The sequence below is a fragment of the Patiria miniata genome, unplaced genomic scaffold (genome assembly GCF_015706575.1).
Source record: "Patiria miniata isolate m_02_andy unplaced genomic scaffold, ASM1570657v1 HiC_scaffold_18, whole genome shotgun sequence".
Lineage (NCBI taxonomy): Eukaryota > Metazoa > Echinodermata > Asteroidea > Valvatida > Asterinidae > Patiria > Patiria miniata.
In genome coordinates, this window is record NW_024037056.1 from 4,856,624 (window position 1) to 4,878,553 (window position 21,930).

Consider the following 21,930-nt stretch of genomic DNA (forward strand, 5'->3'; position numbering starts at 1 on the left):
CAGCTTACGATGACGCTTGATGCCCCCTTTGCCTATACCTTTTGCACCCTTGCCGAGCCCACTCATTGCCTTCTATTCTCTGTACAAAATGTATCTCTCTTTCTCTATAGGTATCTTTGCATTCAATTCAGTTGTTTCAGTTGTTGGCAGATGAAAGAGATACATGTGTAAATGCCTTAGGCTCTCCAAAATAACAAACAGAAAAACGGAGCTTAAATGTTGTCAACTGTGCAGAGGTTTACAAGCATTCTTGATCCTATGGTTCCAAACTTAAACAGAACCGCAACAAGTCTAGGGTTGTTTACCAATTCATCCACAATACATTTGCAGCTGCAGAATTTCACTGGTACATTTCCAGCACAGTAGTTGCATTTGCCAACGGTTTGAAAAGGCCTTGAGTCTTGCGTAAAGCAATTGGCAATAACATGCTATTTATAGCTGTATCCAAACATCCCTTACATCCGTCACTGATTGTGCAACAATACACCTGCCAACACGTACATGTCCGTATCTATGTACTCAGTGCATATCGCCTATACACAACAGGTTAAAGGTCACCACTTTGATGATAGTTTATGATGATGTATGGTTTATGATGAAAAATGCACACACACTGTAGTAGAACTTTCCAAATAACGATTAATTAGAACAATTCCCACTGTTTGAACAGTCACAGACAGTCAAAAATTTCACCCACTTCCCCTGCCATGCCTTTTACACAGGCTAGACACCAACAATCAGATCATATTTCAAGCAAATTCAGTCAACAGACAAAGTAGGCAACTGGGGTTGAAAATAATTCAAGGACAAAGTGCAAAAGGAAACTGCAGGTGACTAAGTACAGCTTTTGTACGCAAGGCTAGTATCCTGTCTGCACTAATTCATCAACATGTACAGACCTCCAGCACAACAATGATTGGAATTGTGTGACCACACAAAGGTTGACACATCAAGTTGTACCATTTGCAGGTGAATAAATTGACTCTATGTGAATGTGGAGAAATGTCAACAACTAAAGAACTGAAATGTAAAAAAAAAACTGGTTTCAAATCAAAGAAGATGAGTGAAACAAAAGAAACCAAAATAAAAGGAAAATCATGATCAGTTTTGGACTTACTACTTGTCTTTCCTCATTTATTACCAAATGGTTTAAATAAAAACCCAAAACAAAACTTTTAAATATTTACATTAACACTGTGTGCTCTACACAGTTGAAAAAAATCATCAACTCAAGGAGAGAAAGGAGTAACAAAGTTGGGCCAGACTCGGCCCTGATAGAAAACTGTGCTGCATAACTAACGGACATCTACAAAACACCCAGCAACTCTTATGACTTCTGTGTACATATATTTACATAAACAATTACCGGTAATTTCCAAGCGTGATTCAATGCATTCCACATTTATACAACCTGGTTTTTGCATGACAGATACCTAAAGGACAAATCTGACTGGCATGCCACAAAGGACCAAGTGAACTGGAATACAATAATCCTACACTTCTAAGGCTAATAGAATTTTATGTCTAATGATGTATTTACATATATGTGAGTTTACCTATTTTCATATCGGACAAGTGCAATAGCATATTGTGTTCACACGACCACTGTGCTGTACAGTTTCAACAATGTTATTTTTCCCATCAATAGAATTGTACAATGGATTAAAGGCAGAGAGAATCATTTGTAATTTGTGCAGTCTTTTTCCTTTGAAGCAACAAAAAGCTCAAAATCTTAAGAAAAGGGTGCTGAACAACCTGACAAAGTTTTAGCTCTGTGAATGCTGTATATTCCCGAGGAAGCAACATTCTGGGATCTCGATTTTAATTCAAAAGTTGCCGAGCCATATTTTCAACTGCGCCCGTATTATCAGCATCCATTCTCAAACGGCCAATTGCAGCTATGTGATGTCACATACTGAACTGTGTCAATGCTTGTGCACACCCATTCACCCAATTTCAAACCAACTGCTAATTTCCAAAAATGTGTCACTTGACACATCTTTGGAAATGACCTTTTTAATGTTTTCTGTAAAATGACAGCATGCCAGAAGGAATAATTTCACAGAGAGTTTTAAAGTGTCATTGCATCTTTAAACCAAGTAAGCTTTTTAATAAGTAAGTATTTTGGTTGGTCATGTTTTGGATAGCTGCAGTCCACTCTAGCTTTAAGATATGGAAGTTGGGTGTAATATGGTGTAGGTTGCTCAGTTAAAGTGGCTGGAATCTGCCTGGACAGCATCTTTCACTTCAACCACATGAACGGCCTTAAGCTCCGGTATTAAAAGGTGACACATGATTACAATGGAAAAAGAATAGAAAATGAGCTTCACACAAGAACTGACCTTCCGAACTCGTCGAAATGCAATTAAGTGTATAAACCATGCTGGAAAAACAATTCTGGCAAACAAAAGAAAATTCGGCAAGTCCATGTGAATTATCTGCCCACCTGGTGCAGTATTCCAAGAAGAATATTTCCTGTCTATTGTATGGCTGGGGATTGTGTCCTCAAGAGCAGGTGACAGGTTGCTGCTGCTGCTGCTGCTGCTGTTGCTCAGTCAGTGGTGGCTGTTGAGCCGCCAGCTTGCGGGGGTTAATAGAAACCGTCTTAGAGCAGTTGTGTGTCTTGTAGATGCCTACCAGACGATCGGCCAACTCAAACATGTTGTTACGCAGCGAGATGACAATGAACTGCGCATTCTTGGTTCGCTCCTGAGTGAACAATCAAAGAAAAAAATGAAGAGTTTCCACACATCTTGAGATTCATACACTAGCATAAGGAAACAAATGTTTATTTCATGACTTATTTTACTTTGAATGTGCACAAACCCATGAAGTCTTCGCGTGAACGTCAGGCATCATAGTCAATGTGTTCAAATGTCAATCCAAGTGGTCTCCCCCAACTCTCCCTTCGCTACCGTTGCAGGGGGTACTTTTGCACGGAGCCCATAGCAATGCCAGAAACACACACGCATAGAGTGCATACCTTAATGTAGTGTCCTACAATGGAGACATTCTTGAAGTCTAAGGCAGCATCAATCTCATCCATGACATAGAGTGGGTTAGGCTTGAACTGATGCAAGGCAAAGACAAGAGACAAGGAGCTCAGTGTCTTCTCACCGCCAGACAGGTTGCAAATATTCTTCCAGCTCTTCTTGGGTGGGCGAACACTAGTTAAAAAAAAAAGAGAGAGAGAGACGCACATCAGCTTGTCATATAGACACAAAGTGAAAAGGTTCGGGTGAAAAATACTGGAAATGGGTCTGATGTGCTAACATAAGTTCATCCATTAGCATTAAATTAAAGAAAAATGAGTCCACGAAGAATGAATCCACAAAGTCCAAAATCCAAACTATGGATGACCATTTCACCATGATTTTCCATCACATTTTGCACTGAAAACCCCATGTGCTAGGTCCTCCTTGGCTGAGAAAACCTCATGTGCTAGGTCCTCCTTGTCTGAGCAGTCGTTAAACCTCTGCACATGACGGACAAAACTCATGGAACTCAGTTACTAACCTGAAGACAATTCCTTCAGAGAATGGATCCAGACTGTCTACTAGCTCCAGCTCAGCGTCTCCACCCAGCGTGATCATCTGATACATCTCCTTCAGGTATTCATTGATGGAGCCAAAGCCTCGCATGAACATGTCAAGACGCTGCTTGCGCATGTCTTCCAAGGAGCGACGCTGGGCATTACGAGACTCAGTCAGGGCATCGTATTCTGCTACGCGAGCTAGGTAGGCTTCCTCCTGAGAGAACCAATGCAGGTGACAACAAAAGATTTTATTATAGTGCTTCAAATGTATGATAATATGTCAATACAGCTCGCCACGCAAACTTGGGCAAACACCAAAACCTACATTGTGCACTGATAAAAAGTTGGCATTTGGTTAAGGTTTAGAAACTAAATCAAGGTTTTCTTCACTGCTTCTTTCGAAGTGGTAGGTAAGAGGGCAGTAGGGCCTTGCATTGTGCTTGAGTATTGGCAATCTTGTCAGGATATCCCTAAGTAAGCGTTATGGTGCCCTCTATTGGATTGTGGCGGACCTTTTTCTTGTACTGTTGTATAGCAGCCAGGTTGGGGCTCATCTTGGCTAGCTGTTCCTCACAGACTGTGATCTCATACTGGACTTCCTCTGTATCAATACCGGCCAACTGTTCCTCACTCAGCTCCTCGAGAGATTCAGAGGTCTCTCCGACCAGAGCATGCAGCTCCAGCTTCCCGAGCTATGGATAAAATCAGGAAAAAACAACATTGGAAATGTTAGCAGCAGACAACAGTTGTGCAATCTCCACTAGCCCACCCAGCTTCCCAGTGAACCACAATAACAAGCAAAGCAATTTTGCTGTATGTCATCCAAACCTTAGACCCTTTACCTCTTTCTTCCAGTGTTTGCCTTTCTGTTGGTTCTCTTTGACCAGAGAGTCGTATTTCTCCAGCTCATGTTTGACCTCTACCTGTCTCTTCTTGATCTCAGACTCTTGCTGCTGAAGTTTCTCAAGCTCAACTGCCCAAAGATAGAGAGAAAAAAGGATACAATAAATTCAAGCAATCAACACCTGATAGTAATTTCTGCAGATTGTAGGTTTGAGTCCAGTCTGAGAAGGCCAGTATTCTTGAGCACTAATTGCTTCTTACCATCCTCTGTACCTTCCAAAGCCCAAGTTGGAAAATGGCTACTGATGACTGCCATTTGGGATTTTGCCACAGATTAGCAATGAAAGTATCAATGATTTTTATATTTGATGTGACTAAAAAAGCTGACAGACCTTTGCTCTTTTCCAGTTGGCCCTCCATGTCCTTCATTTGCATCTCCGCCTCTCTGAACGCCTCCAAAACCTGCATATGCAGTAAACAAGGTGACAGGTTGATACAACTGTAAAGGTATTTTGGATTTAATATACATTGACCAAAAAACTCCTAAAATCATGTTGCTGTGTTTTTCACAATGTCCACTCAAATACAACAATCCAAAGAAGCACATAAAATCCAATTTGACTTTGCTTGTAATAAAGCATTATTGCTTTTGTCGGTGTCAAAACTATTTTTCATTCTGACAGCTACTAGATATGCATATGGGCAAATCAATGGGACTATATTGCCTCTATCATACAAAAGAAACACAGAATATGACTAGGTGCCAGAGTCAAGGACTGCCTTCTTCCATAGTTTCTGTAAGATCATATTTCATACAGCTTGGTGCATTCTCAAGATCTGAAGGTGGCCATATTTTCACAAATGGTTCTGTAGGGATGAAAGTATTCTGAGTATTGTTATTTTAATATCTCTCTAGTGAGTTATCGCAGGTAGTACGCACTATTAAGAAACAGAAACATTTTTGGACTGTAAGTCTCACCCTTGTAGCATCATCTTCAAGTCGCTTAAATTCCACCTCAATCTTCTGCATTGTCTCAGCGTTCTCCTTCTCTTCCTTTTCCATGTTCTCCACACTCTCCTCTGCACGCTTGATGTTCCTGAGATGAAGACAAAATTACAACCATGTCTAAAACAGATGGGTAAGGACCATTTACATCTTTGCAGCTACTAGTTGTTAGAAATGTTTGCTAAAAATCTTTCTGAATCTGTAAAATCAAGTAACATGCAAGGCGAAAAATGAGACTTGTAGGTTTACATGATGGACATGAATAAAGTATGGAAGGTTTGTGGAAACACCATATGAATTTTATCTCTTCTGAGTTGTGTGGTTCTGAGAAGACCTAGTTGTTTTAACTTGATGTTTTGAACAGTGTGCTCTGTTTATCATCTGGAGATGCATTTGCAAATTTTATTCAATGCATTTCAAATCTCACAGTTGCATCATGTTTGAACCGACCTTAAGTAAGCATTTCTCTGTCCAGGCTGAGCATTATGCTAGCAAATTCAATACAGACAGACACAACAAGAATGACCCAAGTGTCACCTACCTTTTAGCATTCTTGATGGCCACCTTGGCCTTGGTGATGCCTGTGGAAGTTTCATCAATTTCCTTAGTCACCTTATCCAGCTTAGCCTGCTGAGATTTCATCTTAGTGCTTCCTATCTCCATGATTCTATCGTGTAAGACCTTGACTTCTCCCTCAACCTTGGCTGCAGCATCAGCCACTTTGTTGTATTCTGAAAGGGAAAGTGGAACAATTGTCATTGATCAGACAGGAGTTTTGAGGGAAAGAGTTACATATCTGGACATCACTTGACACCCTGTGCACAAACCCTATGCAACTGGTCTGAAAAATTCCAAGTGCCTTCTCATAAAATGCTTCAATATTTTCCCTGCTAAATTTGACTTTTTATGACATGTTATCGCTTTCTGATGACTGATAGGTCACTGCAGGGAAATATTAGTGATGTCCATTTATGGAATTCTTCCCATTATGAGAACAAATGGTCTAATTTCTTTAGAAGTCTGTTCATTTGCGCAGGACATGAAAGAAAAGGAGATTGGTATGGGCGACTTACTGTGTCATATGTTAGACACATCCACAATTTAAATAGCAGAGGTATATCCATATATGGAAGTTTCCGCAGCGCATGCACTTATTAATTTTAAACAGTGCACCAAACTGAATAATAGATTAATATCAATATCATTTTGCACATTCCAACAACCATTTTTATGTGCACTTATATATAAAGTTGTTTTCAAGAGTTGTTCCCCATTCATTCATTCATATTTGTCATACCAGTTCACAGCTAAAAGCTGAATTGCATAGTTATAATATAAAAATCACAAAACTACACACATAAAATATTAAGTTTAATGGGAAGACATTCACAAGCTCACTAGTGGAGACATCTCATCACTTTGAATTACTGAGCTTGTTGGTCAGTCTGGGTTGGAAATAGTAGGTACTGTACTGTAAATCAAGGACTTTACTGATCAAACACAGCATGGCCTACCCTTGGTGTACTTGGCAGCATTCTTCTCCAGTGCAGTCATGTCAACATCCTTGCCTGAGTTCTTATACACTGTCTCTAGTTCCTTGATCTGGTCTCGTAATGTCACCTCCTGCTCAGCCTTGGCCTAAAATATAATTGAGAAAAAGACAATCTTGATGCAATCCAATTTTGAGAACAAGTTTCATCTATGGCCAAGTTCGCGCAAGGACTATAGTTGACCAATGGTTAACTAACATTTGCCCGAACACTGTCTAGTCAACGGTGGTTGACTACGCTAGTCGACTATTTGGAACCAGCCTACTGGGGTTGGTTGCTTCGCTGGTAACCAATATCCGCGCGCATTCATAACGCTAGCAGGGAGCCAGGATCCAGAAGATTTGCGATGACATTTTGACCAGCGTTTGACTAGAGACGTTCGCACGTTGCTATCAGTGCGCAGGCGTAAGGTACGTCACAAATCAACCACTATTTGACTAATGGTCCTTGCCCGAACTTCGCCAAGTTTGATCCATCAAGTATCTTGCAAAATTCATTGCAACAGAACATTCTCAACGACTAAATTTTGAATTTAATTTCAGTTTCTTGGGCTGTACTTCCTATAATTGAAACAAAGGATTAAAAGCACACTAAACAGCAAAGCATTACCTTTATATCCATATTGTGTTTCTTGAGAGTCAGTTTGGTTTCATTCAGTTGTTTCTCCAGCTCATGGGCCCCTTGCTCTAACTCTCTCAGCCTGTCCCTACACTCAGCTGTGGCTGTGCGTTTAGCCTCCAGCTCACGCTCCATGGCAGCAAACTGCTCTGGGGTGATGTCCACCACCACGGCACAGCCCATGCGTCCCTTGGCCACCTGCTTGCCCCCACCACTCATTGTGCCTGGAAGGACAGAACGTACCAAATAAATCAGCTCTTATTGTAAATATTATATTTATTTAATTCTTATTTCAACTGGGTAGCTCATTCAGTGGAACCCACTGTCTCCCATGGGTCAAATAAAGAGAAGACAATGTGAAGAAATTACAGGTTAAAGGGAGGATACAAAATTTGCAAACATCACAAAATAAAATGATCAAATTATCATGAAATATCTCACTGGATTGTTAGGGAATGACAGTCTAAAGCATCCTTTAAAGTTGCGGCTCCTGGCGTTTTGACATTTTCAAGAAAAAGTGTATTTTGCCAACGCTGGTCGGCCGACCAGCGTTGAAAAAAAACTGGCTTTTTTTTCAAAAAGTGCTCCTAATTTTTCATATTTAGTTTGTCTGCGTTTTCTTTGCAATTGATTACACACCTGTGAAGACTACAAGCCTGCTAGACTGATCCTCATGATCTTACAATTCCCCAAGTCTATAAATTGCTTTGGTTCATCTTAAGTGGCGTCAGGGAACCAGACTACAAGAATATGATTGGTTTTCTTGGTTTTTCTAGCATCTACGAACCCAAAATGTGAAACAAGTCAGTGTAACAATATTTTCTATTACATACTGATCCTCCAAATCCATTTATTTCTGAAAATTGCAGCAAAAGCAAATGTTGTACATTCCCTTTAAGATGTGGGAGGAAAACCCCAGAAGAGAAGAGTATTCTGAAGAAACTCAAAGAATCAGGTAGGGACTGAAAAATAAATCCACATTGGCCCAGGCAGGTAACAAACCCGGGTCAAAGTCGTGAAAGGCGAGGAAAGTATCGCTTTGCCAACCCAACTCCCTCATACCAATAGCCATGTTATCATTATTAATACTAAACAAAACAAATCAGGTAGTGGGAAAAGTGCAAGCACTATAAGTTGCTTTACAGCAACCCCAACACACCTGAAGCGTTGGCGAAAAAACAAAAAAGTTCAACATGTGATCCACAATGTTTTGTATACCCTACAAGGGTTAACTGAAACTAAGAAAAGTGGAGAGTGCCACAGGATGTACAAGAAATTACAATGTACAATGTATATAGAGTTTCAAAATACTTTAGTGATCAATCCTCAACCAATATGGCATATCAATTTTGCATTGAATATAAACATTCCCCTTTGGCCCATACGGGCCATTTCCAATACAGTGTGCCACCAAGAAGTTGCCACAGCCAGTCAATTTTTCGCAGTTCATTGTGAGAGATGGTCAACAAATGCGCCGTGGCGCGGGACACTTAACATTGTAGTTGTAGTTTCGTAAGCGTACGATACAAGTATTTTTTTGTCTTTTCTTTTTATCACAATGTATTTTTTGTGAGGCGGCAGAATATGCCTCGATTTATAAAAAAATTCCTCAAGTTGTCTAGTGGCATTCGTTTAAAGCTACAGTCCATCATTTGCAGCTATCCAAAAAGTAACTGACATAATTATTGTTGAAAAACATACTTGGTTGAAAGATAGTAAGGGGACTAAACACCCTGTGAAATTATTCCTTCTGGCAAGCTGTCATTTTGAATAAATCAACGAAAGAAGGCCTTTCCAATGGTGCATCTTAAAATTTCCATTAGTAGTTCGTTTTTTAATTCGGCGAAATGAGCGCAAGCGTTGACACGACGCAAACGCGCGCGCTGCTATAATTCGTCGGATCAGTGCGCAACATCCCGTAACTGCAATATGCTCAGTGTGAACGTGTCTCGGACGCTGAATTCAGGCACAATTCAAAACATGATTCAGCAACTTTTGATTTGAAATCTAGATCCTAGAATGCTGTTTTTCTCGAAATGTACAGCTGAAGCTGAGCAGAAACTTCATCAGGTTAGTTGTTCAGACCCTTCTTTAGATTTTGAGCATGTTTGTTGCTTCAAACGAACAAAATGCACAAATTACAAATGATGGACTATACCTTTGAACCACAGCAAATCCGCCATGTTTTTGTTGTTTGTCAACTCTCCGTGGCAACCATTTGCTGTCGCACTTTACTGGGAATCGCCCGTTTTGTCTGACAAATGCTGTTACTACAATGCCCACTTTACCTGTTGCCTCAATCAGCTGTCCATTCAGTGTGACCACACGATGGCGCTTGCTTCCCTGCAGTCCAATCCTAGTAGCTTGGTCTAGGTCCTTGGCTACCAGTGTGTTACCCAGAGCATAGTAGAAAGCTCCAGCAAACTTGGGATCCTTCATGCGCACTAGGTCATAAAGACGGGGAACATTCTCTGGACTGTAGACAAACATGTGAGTGCAACATACACACACAAAAAGTTGGGTCAATCTCATATACGTAAGATATTCTACTTATGCTGCATCATTTTGTGAATATTGACTTACTTATGTGTAATCTTTATGGTTATTTATATAAACAATTTAGAGTTTTCTTTTAGTAGAAACATACAGATGCAATGAACTGACACCGTGAGGATAAGTGTAAGGATACTTACGCATTGAACTTCACTTGTGCATTCCTAGCCCGCTCTTCCATCTGAAGTTGAAAAATGATATAACTTTGAATGTATCAGATAGGAAACGACACAACAAAAAACTGTAGAGAAACAAATAATTACAAGAGCAATATTTTGTAAAAGCCACAATGCAGCATCAAAGTTCTGGAGGCTCATTTTCTCATTCGATCTTAAACCTTTTCAAAGTTTTAAGTCCCAATGAGAGTCTACAAAAATAATTCCTAAAATTGTACTCTTTGATTATTGCGATTAAACATTGCTTTCAGGAATACATTAAGATGTCTGAATGGAAAGAAGTGTTGCCTGATACCTTGTCCATAGCGATGAAGGTGGCAACCCCCACATTGTTATCTCTCAAAAACTTGACACATTTCTCTGCTGTCTCAATGTTGTTCACCACGATGTTATCCAGTGCACCACAGGCAGTAGAGATGGCTACGTCATATTTCTCATCAATGGCTCCAAGATCACCCTACAATCACAAAGACAAAAAAACACAAACAAATGTAATTCTTTGTGAGAATTAAGCCTAGCCATGAAATTGGGTCCTGTAATGAATGACATTGATACCCTTCACCTTTCTGCACTTCACCAATGAGGGGCACCTGTGCAACTATTCCATTGTGCAGGAACATTCCAGCAGGAAATCTGAAGTACACAAGGAAACCATACATATTTCACAGCACCCTAAATTAGTTTCTTTTCACATCGCTGATTCAGAATGACCATTGACAAGTGCTTACCAATCTTCCATGAATGCCTGTAATCTTGCCCCGTCTTGCCTGCTCCATCAGCCCCTCCAGGACCGCCCCACGATCCCTGGCAGATTGTAAGGAGCTACGAGCCTCTTCTACCTTGGTGACCAAGGCGTGCAGCTCCTGAGAAGCCTTGGCCTCGGCTTGCTTGATTGTGGCTAGGTCACTCTGGGCCTTGGGCAGTTGGCTCTGGAGCTGTGGGATTTGCCGCTCCAATTCCTTGATGGAACTGATTGAAAAAAGGAGTAAAGTTGCAGTCAAGTTCATTTCCAAGTCTTACAAGTCTACTGAAATACAGCTGGTTATTCAAACATTAAGGCGGTCTTAACTCTAGTTCCCTACGATGTGTGGAAAACCATTGGAGGATTCAGGACTGTTAGGATTAATGCTTGGACTTAATCCAGCAAAACAATCCAATATTGGACGGTGGACTGGTCTTTACAATTTTCATTTATTATCTATTATTTGCCCTGTATTTTACCAACGTAAAGCTGAGGAAATGGGATGCACGGTGCCTTACCCTTTCCGTTCAGCTAGCGTCGTTGTCGTGTTCTCCAGATCAGCTTTAGCCTTCTCCAGCTTAGCCTTGGCACTGCCTTGTTTCTTGACCTGAGTCTCAAGCTCAAAGTCTGCCTCAGCTTTCTTGGACTTGGCCTCGTTGACAGCCTTCTGCATACCCATCAACTGCTCTTCTTTCACCTGGTAAATTGGAATTGATAGGGGTGTAGTTTCAAAGCTATTTTTGTTGTAAGAAATGGTCAGGAACTGGACTCAATATATGCATTTTGTTTTGCCCAGACAAGGCTGCAAACATCTCTTTGAGTACTTTTGTATTTACATGTACTGATCACACGGACCAACTTACATCTTTCTCAGCTTGTAGATCCTGTGTCTCTGTCTTGAGGGAGGCCATAATCTCTCCCATCTTAGCTTCTTCTGTTTTCAGTCTTTTCTCCAAAGTTTCCTTACCGGCCTCCAGCTCCTTAATCTCCTGCTCACTCTTGGCTGGCACTGCTTGTAACTCCTCCAACTGGCACAGGACAATGACAGTAAATGATTTATAACCTTATCAGTGCTTTCATTACCTATGGGTTTGTGGATGTCACTATGTGAATATCAATTTGTTTTGTGAAGAAGCTTTGATTCTGAAAGAACTCCCAAGGCAAGACCAACAGAACTTTATTAGAAAGGGTATACTATCTGAAACATTGAGAAAACACTCTCAACATTTCTACATGTGCTTTTGAACATGAAACTGACAGCATTCCCAGATTAAAACAAAACCTGTCAAGTCTTTTAACTGATCATACTTTGGTCTTTTCTTTCTGCAGACTCTTGACAAGTTTCTTCTGTTTCTCCTTGGTATGTTTCAGGTCTTCCCGACACTTCACATCTTGTTGTTCAAACTCTGCAAAGTCTGCCTTCTTCTGTTCTGCAATCTCTGACAGTTTTTCATACGTCCTGTGATGTGAAACATGGAATTATTAAAAAGGGGAAAAAGAGTTTGGAAACTCCACAGCCATATTTTAGCTGTTACACGTATCTAGTCTGTACCATAGTTCTCATAGACATTTCTGGATTATATTTTCTATCTAGTTTATTGGGGCATCAAGACCACAATAGATATAGGGAGATGGATCACATGCAAATTTTACTGACTTGAATATTTTCTTGTTTTCCTTTGTTTTGGTCTTGTTGTCCTCAGCAAACTTGTCCAGTTCTTCTTTCATCTCCTTGAAGGCCTCGGCCACTTTGTTTCGCTTCTCTTCTGATTTCTTCTCATTCACATTGCAGTCCTGACTGTACAGAAGGAAACATTCTATGTTTAAATGTGTGGCTTTTTCAGCAACAGCATTTAACACTTTAACTTGAATTATATGTATTCCGAAGGGATTTTCCTTTGATTTATGAAGTAGACATTTTTTTGCTAGGATGCAACCTCAATCCTGCAAAATCCTCCAACTGCTTCTATGTAGTAAAAATTGCATACAGCCTCGTTGCAATCATGCAAATCCTCCGTTAAGTCTTGAATGTGGTCCTTGGAGGGTGACCACTGCCTCCATCCTGCAAAATCCTCCAGCAATCACTGTCAACATGTTGCGGCACAGCCAGTGACATCCTGGAGCAGTGCGGAGGATTTCAAGTATAATCTAGGCCTAACTTTATGCACGGATGAGCATAAACAAAGTCCAGCCTAAGAAATTGACACAAAGCATACTCCAAAATTAGCCACACACTTTTGCCACATCGCCTCAATCCTGCAAACTCATCCATTTTGCAAAGAGGATTTTGGAGGGTTAGGGTTAATAATCTGACAACTTGTGGTCAATGAACATCTAAAAGTTAGATAAACTAAAAAAAATGGGCAGCCTAACATTTCGATCCTTGCAGAATGGCTCTGACAAAGATTCTACCAGGATAGTAACTTTAGACCATCAATTTTTCAGTATTTCAGGTCAATCCAGTCAGAGAGCAGTCTGCAGCAGTTTTATTAATTTTAAACTAAAATTAAGACAACATTGTGAAAAAAACCTACACATATTTGCTGAACAGCTTGTGCTTTTTCTTGGTGATTTCATTCTCTGTCTTGAGGAATTCCTGAGCTTCCTTCATGGGTTTCTCAAGTTGCTCCATTTCAGATTCAACAGCCTTCACGCGACCCAACTACAACACACAAGGAAACAGTGAGATGATATGTATTAACTGCTAGAGCTTGATCATATTTAGTGATGGTAAAGTTGAACAATGTGACTTTTATGCAATGCTATGCCGCAAGCATTTAGTTAGGATCAGGCAGTGTGGACCAATCTAGGGCTGTGCATCGAGAACCAGTTACGTGGAGTACCCGACCGCTGATGTCAGGAACTGGTTCCAGATTATGGGATCGGGTGCCCATTTTTACATACCAATTTTACAAATACCTAGTATTAAACTTCTCAGACAATGAAAAAACAAAAAGGTATTGAGCGTGGAGAATTTTCAAAATGAAAAGCAGGTTACACAGGAAAACAAAACATATTTCACGTTTATGACGCTCACGAATATTGCAGTTTACACTGTAACGCTATTAAGCCCACTGTACACACCTGTATTTTGATACATTGATGCACGGATGTGGTAACATCGTGCAGACCTTCAAGAACAATCTGAACAGCAACTTCCGAGATTTGAACTTTTGGGTTGGGTTTCTTAAACGGGTACCTGGGTACCCATGTTTTTTTTCAGTTGGGTACCCGGTTCCTGTACTACCCATAATGCACACCCTTGGACCCATCCCTGCCCTCCTTTCTACCTTTTCTCCTCTTTCTTCATTAAGTTGTTCCACTGCCTTAGCCATCTCCTCAATAGGTTCTTTGTACTGGTTGCTGCCAATGATGTCCTCTAGATACTCCAACATGCCTTCCTCGTGCTCTGTCTGAGCCTTAGACTTCATCATGGCTATCTGTTCAACCTCACCCTGAGAGGGAATTGCAGAGAAAAATGAACAGGAATGAAAATAGGCTGCAATGAATTGAGGTATTCAAGAAACGCATTCACACACGTATGTAGCAAGTGTTTCCTTCACTTTAAAAAAAGTGTGAAATATTGCAATTTCAGTATCAGTGCATGGCATGAAGTTAATATCAAAACATATATATAAATAGTTTTCAATTTCATTGTCTCCATACAGTTAAACTGTAATGGAAGTCATTCTGCAAAAAGAGTAATAAGTCAAATAAAAGTTTATGTACTAACAATAAGTGTCAGCCTTATTTCCTATGTACCTGTAGGATCAAAAACCGGTTATGATCCAGGTCAACACCACTCAACTTGAGCAGAGCAGTGACCTCTTTGAAAGAGACTTTCTTTCCATCCACGTAATAATTGCTGCTGCTGTCTTGATAAGCAGTACGAGAGACCACAAAGGTGCTGTTGGGAACCACATTGTAGTCATTGTCACCCGGCTGAAAAAAAAAAACAAACAAACAAACAAATCCATAATTAGGTTCTAATATAGACCTCTTTATACAATGCCTGAATAAATCCCTGTTATCTGATTGGTAGATCTTTGATCACGTCATTGAATTACTTGTCCTAACCCATGGCCCAGCCACACCGAAAAAATAGGTCCATTTCATGGTGTTAAATAGAAATTCCATTGCTCGGTCACATGATTGGTGGCTCTAACCAATCAGATGACAATGATTTATTCAAGTGTTGTATATAACAAATAATGTTTCACATTCATGCAGTGGTAAGAATAATTTCATTCGAATTGCATCTGTCACCTGAAACAAAATAGTGTCCATTGCACTCATAAATAATACTTTGCTTACAATATTCATTGCCATTTTGTTTATGCAGCCATAAGCTGCATTATTTTGTTTGGCAAATGTGCCTAAAGAATTAGTTTGTATTTATTTACTCATAATTATTTAGTTTTTGGTATGTGTTGGTTTGAATGGTTCTCTGACATATATTAATCTTTTGAGTTGTTTTAATTGAGAGTTTGAGTTGTCAGTTGTTATAATGAAAGGTATACACACAGACCAATTAAAGGGATTATACAACACTTGCTTTTGCTGTAATATTCAGAAAAGGATGGATTATATAGCAATATTGTTACACTGACTTGTTTGAAGTTTTGAGTTCATAGATGCTGGAAAAGCCAAGAAAACAATCTTGCTCATGTAGTCTGGTTTTTTGACCCCACTTTAATGAAATTTCGGAGCAATTTATAGACGTCCGGGAATTGTAAGTTCAGGGAACTAGTCTAGCTGGCTTGTACCCATCCATACGGGTGTACTCGATTGTAAACAAAATGCGGACTAACTAAACATGTGAAATTGGGGGCAATATTTGGAAAAAACCCAGTATTTTTTTCTCAAGCTGGTTGGCCGACCAGTGTTAGAAATTGATACAAAATGTCACTTTTCTTGAAATGTCAGCTGACAGCCTGCCTCACTAACAGTCCAGTAAGGTACTGTTTCATAATAATTTGATACACATTTTTTTTTTTTTTTGGATATTTGCAAATGTTGTATATAAAGTTACCCCAGTGTCGATGATCTTCTGGAAGTGGACCGCTACAGTGCAGCTGGTCAGGTTACGATGCTGTTCTGATTTGTGGATCAGGACTGAGAGCTTCTTGGAGCGGATCTTGGCAGCACGATAGCCAAACACAAACAGCATGGAATCTATTACATTGGACTTGCCACTTCCGTTGGGTCCAATTATACATGAGAAGCTCTACAAGGAAAAGGTCATCATGATTGTCAAATAATAAAATACGGACAAATTGTAGCAAAGTGTGTAATCATACATTAAGGTGGATAGGTCCATTGTGTACCGGTAACTATAAATGTAATTTAAGTGCTTTAAGACATCTCAAATTGTTTGCAAAACAACAAAACAAGATTTCTTAACAGCACACTAATGTTATGTAAAAACAAATAATTTCATGAGGAACTGATGATTTTTACAGTGTCATTTACACAAAAGGTTACCTTGTGAAATGGGCCAAGGGAGATCTTCCCAGCATAGGACTTGAAATTTTCTGTGACAATCTTGGAGATCATGAGTCTGGGTTCATCTGGTGATGGACGTTTAGCTGCACTATTGACACTGGACTGTGAAGTGTTGATTGATGTTTCATGGCTGATACTCCGCGGTGGGTCAGTCTGGCTTGGAGAAGGCTCATTCTCTTTATGGGATTAAAACGATGAATTTGCTGATGACGGCAAGTTTTCCAACTCTTTGTGTGGATTTAATTGTAGGTTTGACTTTATTCTTTATCAGTTTCCCTCTTCCACTCTAGAAAGTTTTGAGTTGTGGTCAAGTCCATAACAATGTTGATGCATGTTAAATCACAAATCCTTTCACAAGTTATCAAGGGAAGAAGACTCATTAAGGAATGCATTTGTCAAAGTTCATATGAATAGTTTGTGACTAGAAACTGAGTTACTTGTGACCGACTTGTGATAGTTTGTGATGACTTGTGACGTGCGATGGACTGGACTACACTATTGTACATGTATCAAAAATGCAGGTGGACTTATCTAACTAGCAACTAATTTGCTTACTGGCATTCATACAACTTACAGGTATGCAACTGGGAATTTAGAGGAAAAAAACTCCAAACCACACAAGACTTTGCACAGTGTTTTTCAATTTATAATGGCATTCATGAGAAGTAAAAAATGAGGAAATCAGTGGATCCAACGAAAAGTTACATGTAGGTTGTTTTGGCCCTGTCTATGAGAAGTCTGAATAAAACAGAAGGCAAAATATTAAACTTTTACCTTTATTCTCCTGTGATTCAGCATTTGTCTCCATAGGTTCCTCAATTTGTCCATCCATTTTGTACAACCCAAAAATGATGCTGCAAAGGCACTAAGTAGAGGGGAAATAGATATAAATTAGGCCCTCTACAAGAATATCATGCCCTGAATATATGCCTATTGCTTTCTGCGCATGCATAACAGCTGCCGCAATATCTTCTGTTTAGTTAGCATGCTTAGAGCTTCGTGTAGGTCCACCTGGTTGCAAGTGGGCTCAAGACATGCATATCAGCCATTTGCGCCGCATAAGCCACTGTAGTTATTTTTGTTGTGCCATAAAAAAAACTTCTAGCTACATGTATTACATGAATAAGGGAGATACGGGTAAGACACTGTACTGTCAGGGGCGTAGCAAGGTCATTTTTATGGGGGGGGGGTTTAAACATTTCTTGAATAGGTTACTGCACATCCATGCTGAAATTTTGACAGGTTTTTTTTTCTCTGAACACTTGGCCTCCATAAAATCCAATAGCGAGAGGGGGGGGGGGGGCTGGTACCATCTGTCGATGGGGCGCTGTTCAAAACCAACGATTACGCACACGAACTAACAACACATGGTGCTTTTCAGGGTGAAACCTGCACGAAATGTTTTAAAAAGGCACCCGTAACGACCGATGGCACACAAAAGGGCACGACTGATTTTTTTTTAAAAATAAAGGACACTTGTTAAGAAAAAAAGGGCACTTGTTCACAAAAGGACACTCTTTACAAATATTTTTTTGGGGGGTGGGGAAGACCTGGTGAAAAAAGGGCATTTAAATGGAAAAGGGCAGTCTTCACAATAGTGGGGGAGGGGGGGGGGTAAGTAACCCCCTAACCACCCCCACCCCTTGGCTACGCCTATTTAATTGAAAAAAAAAGTCTGCTTTAGGTTGAAAAAGTCATTCTTGAGTAACAAAAAATTTGATCGAAACTAAACAGGGGCCCTACACTACACGATCGCCCTTCCACTTGATGTCAGTGTCACATTATGACTCCAGTACTGCCTGAATTCTAATGGCACCTTTTGTTTGTAATTTGAACAGTTTCTTAGGGTTTTTCCTACACGTTTTACAGTTGGTGCCCTGCAATTTAGTGCGCCTTGCGCGTTCACAGTCATGACGGTACATCGTGCGGTGATCGCCATCTTTATTTTCGTGTTGCGTTTTACGTTGTCATTTTACCCCCCAATTTCCCTCAAAAATTCAAATTCCCCTCAAAAATGTAATACCTCGGGACAACTGATGTTCTGGTTGAAAATTTTTAACATGTCGAAGGGCGTGGCATTGTTATTGACGCCACGTTCACGGGGTGTAGAGTTACTCTACACATATGAACGTGGCGTTGTAAACAATGCCACACTCCATCCTTGCGTAAATACACTCAAATTGTCACGCGGCACGTCATTTCACAAGTATTATAAGTACTTGCATACAAAGCTTTCTGTAAATTCACGCGATTGTAGGATCCTGCATTGCAAAGAATCTTGAGGGGAAAAAAGACCTCGACCCTGGTAAGGTTTTTTTTACTAGTGTTGTGCATCGGGTCGGGTTGACAAGACCAAACTGACCGAGACATTTATTTTACAAACCGAATTCGAACCGACCCGAAAGAAATAAGTGGCTTTGGCAAATGTGTTCATTTTTTTTGCGCCTGAACTGACCCGCTTCGCGTAAAAAAATGTGGGCTTTCAGTAACGGAATCATGCCATACGGCACACACAAAGTGACCAACTGGTGGGCCTACATGTTATAGACCGATTTAGACAGACCGCAAACAATTTTCAGTGCTGAATAGTCAATAGTGGCATTGCGCGCAGTGACTCTGCACTAAATAGTGCACCATGTGAATTTCCATTCTGTTTCGGTTTATTTCGGGTTTTTTCAAAAATGGCTTAACTGACCTAACCCGACCCGAAAATCGCAAACGCAAAACCGAAACCGACCCGACACGACCCAACTCAAATGATGGACAAACCGACCCAACCCGACCCGAAGTCGGTTTTGAGTCGGGCCGGTTTCGGGTCGGGTTTGCACAATAGGTTAGCCCAACTTGTGTGGCCTACTGTTTTGCTGCGCTGTACGTTAGGCCACACGTCTGGTTTCCCAATGTACTGACGAGTTAAATCCCAAACTGGCACATAAGGGCTCCAGAAAAGTGTCTAAATTTCTCTAAAAATTTGAAAAAAGATTACCTAATCTGCCCGGAGGGCAAAAGATGAGACATCATAGAATACAACCGTATGCAGTGGTATGTAACAAAATGCCCCCCAAAAGGTGTGCCGGTTTTGGATTAATCTCCTCAGTAGGTTGGAAAACCAGACGTGTGGCCCAACGTACAACGGAGCAATACGGAGGCCACACAAGTGGGGCTACACAATACGCATCTGATGATAGGCCCCCTATTATTATTAAAGTATTACCACCCCCCCCCCCCAATATTTTGTAAAGACTGCCCTTTTCCATTCAACATTGTTCAAATGCCCTTTTTTTCACCAGCGCTTACGCTTACTTTCGTGATATAGTGCCCTTGTTTTTTTAACAAGTGCCCCCCTTTTTTAACAAGCATGACAAGTGCCGTTTTTAAAAAGAAAGTCGCACCCTTTTTTTGTGCCATCGGCCATTTTGAGTGCCTGGTTTTTTTAATTTCAGTTTCACTCATGAATCACCCTGAACAGAAAAGCACCAAATATTGTCTGTACACAGTGTGCACCACTATACTCCAAGTTCAAGAACTATCAGCTACGAGGCTCCGCTCACGCGGAGCCTAATCTAGGAGTAACGAGTATGTCGGTTTTAAACAACGCCCCCATTGACAGATCAGGCATGCAACTGGGAAGTCACACAAAAAAGAGGAAACTAACATCTTTTCAAGACTTCTTTGTAAATTGTACAGTGCTTTTCTATTGGTAGTGGATATTTTGCCGGAGGTAACGCCGGCAAACTAACGTTTACTAAAGGTTTGCCGGCGGCAATCCATATCAACAGAGGGCGCTGTACTCTTTAAGATAGGGCTGAATTATAACATGTATTAAATTCCCACCAAAGTTGTGTAGCACAGTCGGTGCAGTGGTTAAGCAATGGCTCTAGTGAGTGGGATGTCCAGAGTTCGAATCCTGATCCCCGCCACAAATTCAAGGGGTTTTTTTCCCATCCCCAAATAAATAAGAATATTCTTCTTTTATTATTTTAATATGTCTCAAACATTTTATTGCAGAGTATTACTTTTTCTTTTTCAGATTTGTGGCTCTGGAGGATTTTTTTTAAGGCAGTGGATATTTTGCCGGAGACGGCAAACCTTTAGTAAACGTTAGTTTGCCGGATATGCACTGAACATGCGCAGTTACTGTTTTTTTGTACTTAAACATTTTCCGGTGACAAATTTTAGTCTGGCTCCATGCCAATATTATCGTTGTAACCTCGTATTCACAAGATGGGATTCAGACCATTTTATAATTTCGGACTTCATTTCCCTTTTAAAAAAAATCCTCCAGAGCCACAAATCTGAAAAAGAAAATGTAACACTCTGCAATAAAATGTTTGAGACATGTTAAAATAATAAAAGAAGAATATTCTTATTTATTCGTGGATGGGAAAAAAAAACTTTAAAATGTGGCGGGGATCGGGATCGAACCCAGGTCATCCCGCTCTCTAGAGCTATTGCTTAACCACTACACCAAACGTGCTTCACAACTTTTGGTGGGAATTTAATACATCTTATAATTCAGCCCTATCTTAAAGAGTACAGCGCCCTCTGTTGATATGGATTGCCGCCGGCAAACCTTTAGTAAACGTTAGTTTGCCGTCATTACCTCCGGCAAAATATCCACTAGGCCCCTATCTTTTTTTAAAGGGAAATAAAGTCCGAAATTATAAAATGGTCTGATTCCCATCTTGTAAATACAAAAATACAATGATAATATTGGCATGGTCAGATGGTGGAGCCAGATTAAATTTGTCACCGGAAAATGTTTAAGTACGAAAAAACAGTAACTGCGCGCATGTTCAGTGCATATCCGGCAAACTAACGTTATAATACTGAAGGTTTGCCGTCTCCGGCAAAATATCTACTGCCTTTTCTATTTTCAATGGCACACATGGGAAGTAAAAAAAGAGGAAATCAGCTGATCCGAGTAAAAGTTGCATGCCTGACAGATAGCACCAGCCCCCCCCCCCCCCCCCCCCCCCCCCCCCCCACTATTTAGTATTTGATATTACGGAGGCCAACTTAAAGTGTCTGGAGAAAAAAAACGTGTCTAGCATGTCTAGCCTACATTTCAGCTCGGACATTGTCGGATGTGCGACTGCAAAAAAGTGCCCTTTTCAAGAAATGTTCCCCCCCCCTACCCCCACTGTTTAACCATGTTGTTAACACTACGTAGAAAGTAAAAAGTCTATCGACAATAGTTCTTCATTATATCGCCAAAACAGTAATTTGAGTGGGAATTTTTGTTCAAATAGTACTTACCCAATTTGCTCTGTCAATTCAAAACAAGTAGAATTGAAAATGGCGCTGTGCATTGACCGCCTTTTTAACGAAGATTGTGATTGGACAATGCCTAATATTAGGCTCGTTCAATCAATCGATGTCCATTGTCTACCTCGTCCTCA

General features: G+C 40.4%; 1 protein-coding gene across 1 annotated transcript; it reads right to left on the minus strand.

The window, feature by feature from the left end:
• Window positions 1-1,105: 1,105 nt before the first annotated feature.
• On the minus strand, window positions 1,106-21,930 carry LOC119724356 (structural maintenance of chromosomes protein 4-like). Its single transcript, XM_038195375.1, has 25 exons — window positions 21,788-21,930; window positions 17,303-17,393; window positions 16,508-16,704; window positions 16,056-16,250; window positions 14,786-14,965; window positions 14,314-14,478; window positions 13,558-13,685; window positions 12,681-12,821; window positions 12,332-12,482; window positions 11,887-12,051; window positions 11,542-11,720; window positions 11,010-11,250; window positions 10,577-10,738; window positions 10,246-10,286; window positions 9,841-10,028; window positions 7,544-7,776; window positions 6,899-7,022; window positions 5,926-6,115; window positions 5,358-5,475; window positions 4,771-4,840; window positions 4,378-4,508; window positions 4,048-4,227; window positions 3,517-3,749; window positions 2,984-3,167; window positions 1,106-2,709 (listed from the first exon to the last, which is right to left on the minus strand). Exons 2-25 carry the CDS (start codon window positions 17,358-17,360, stop codon window positions 2,506-2,508), a joined length of 3,858 nt encoding a protein of 1,285 aa, XP_038051303.1. The 5' UTR covers window positions 17,361-17,393; window positions 21,788-21,930; the 3' UTR covers window positions 1,106-2,505.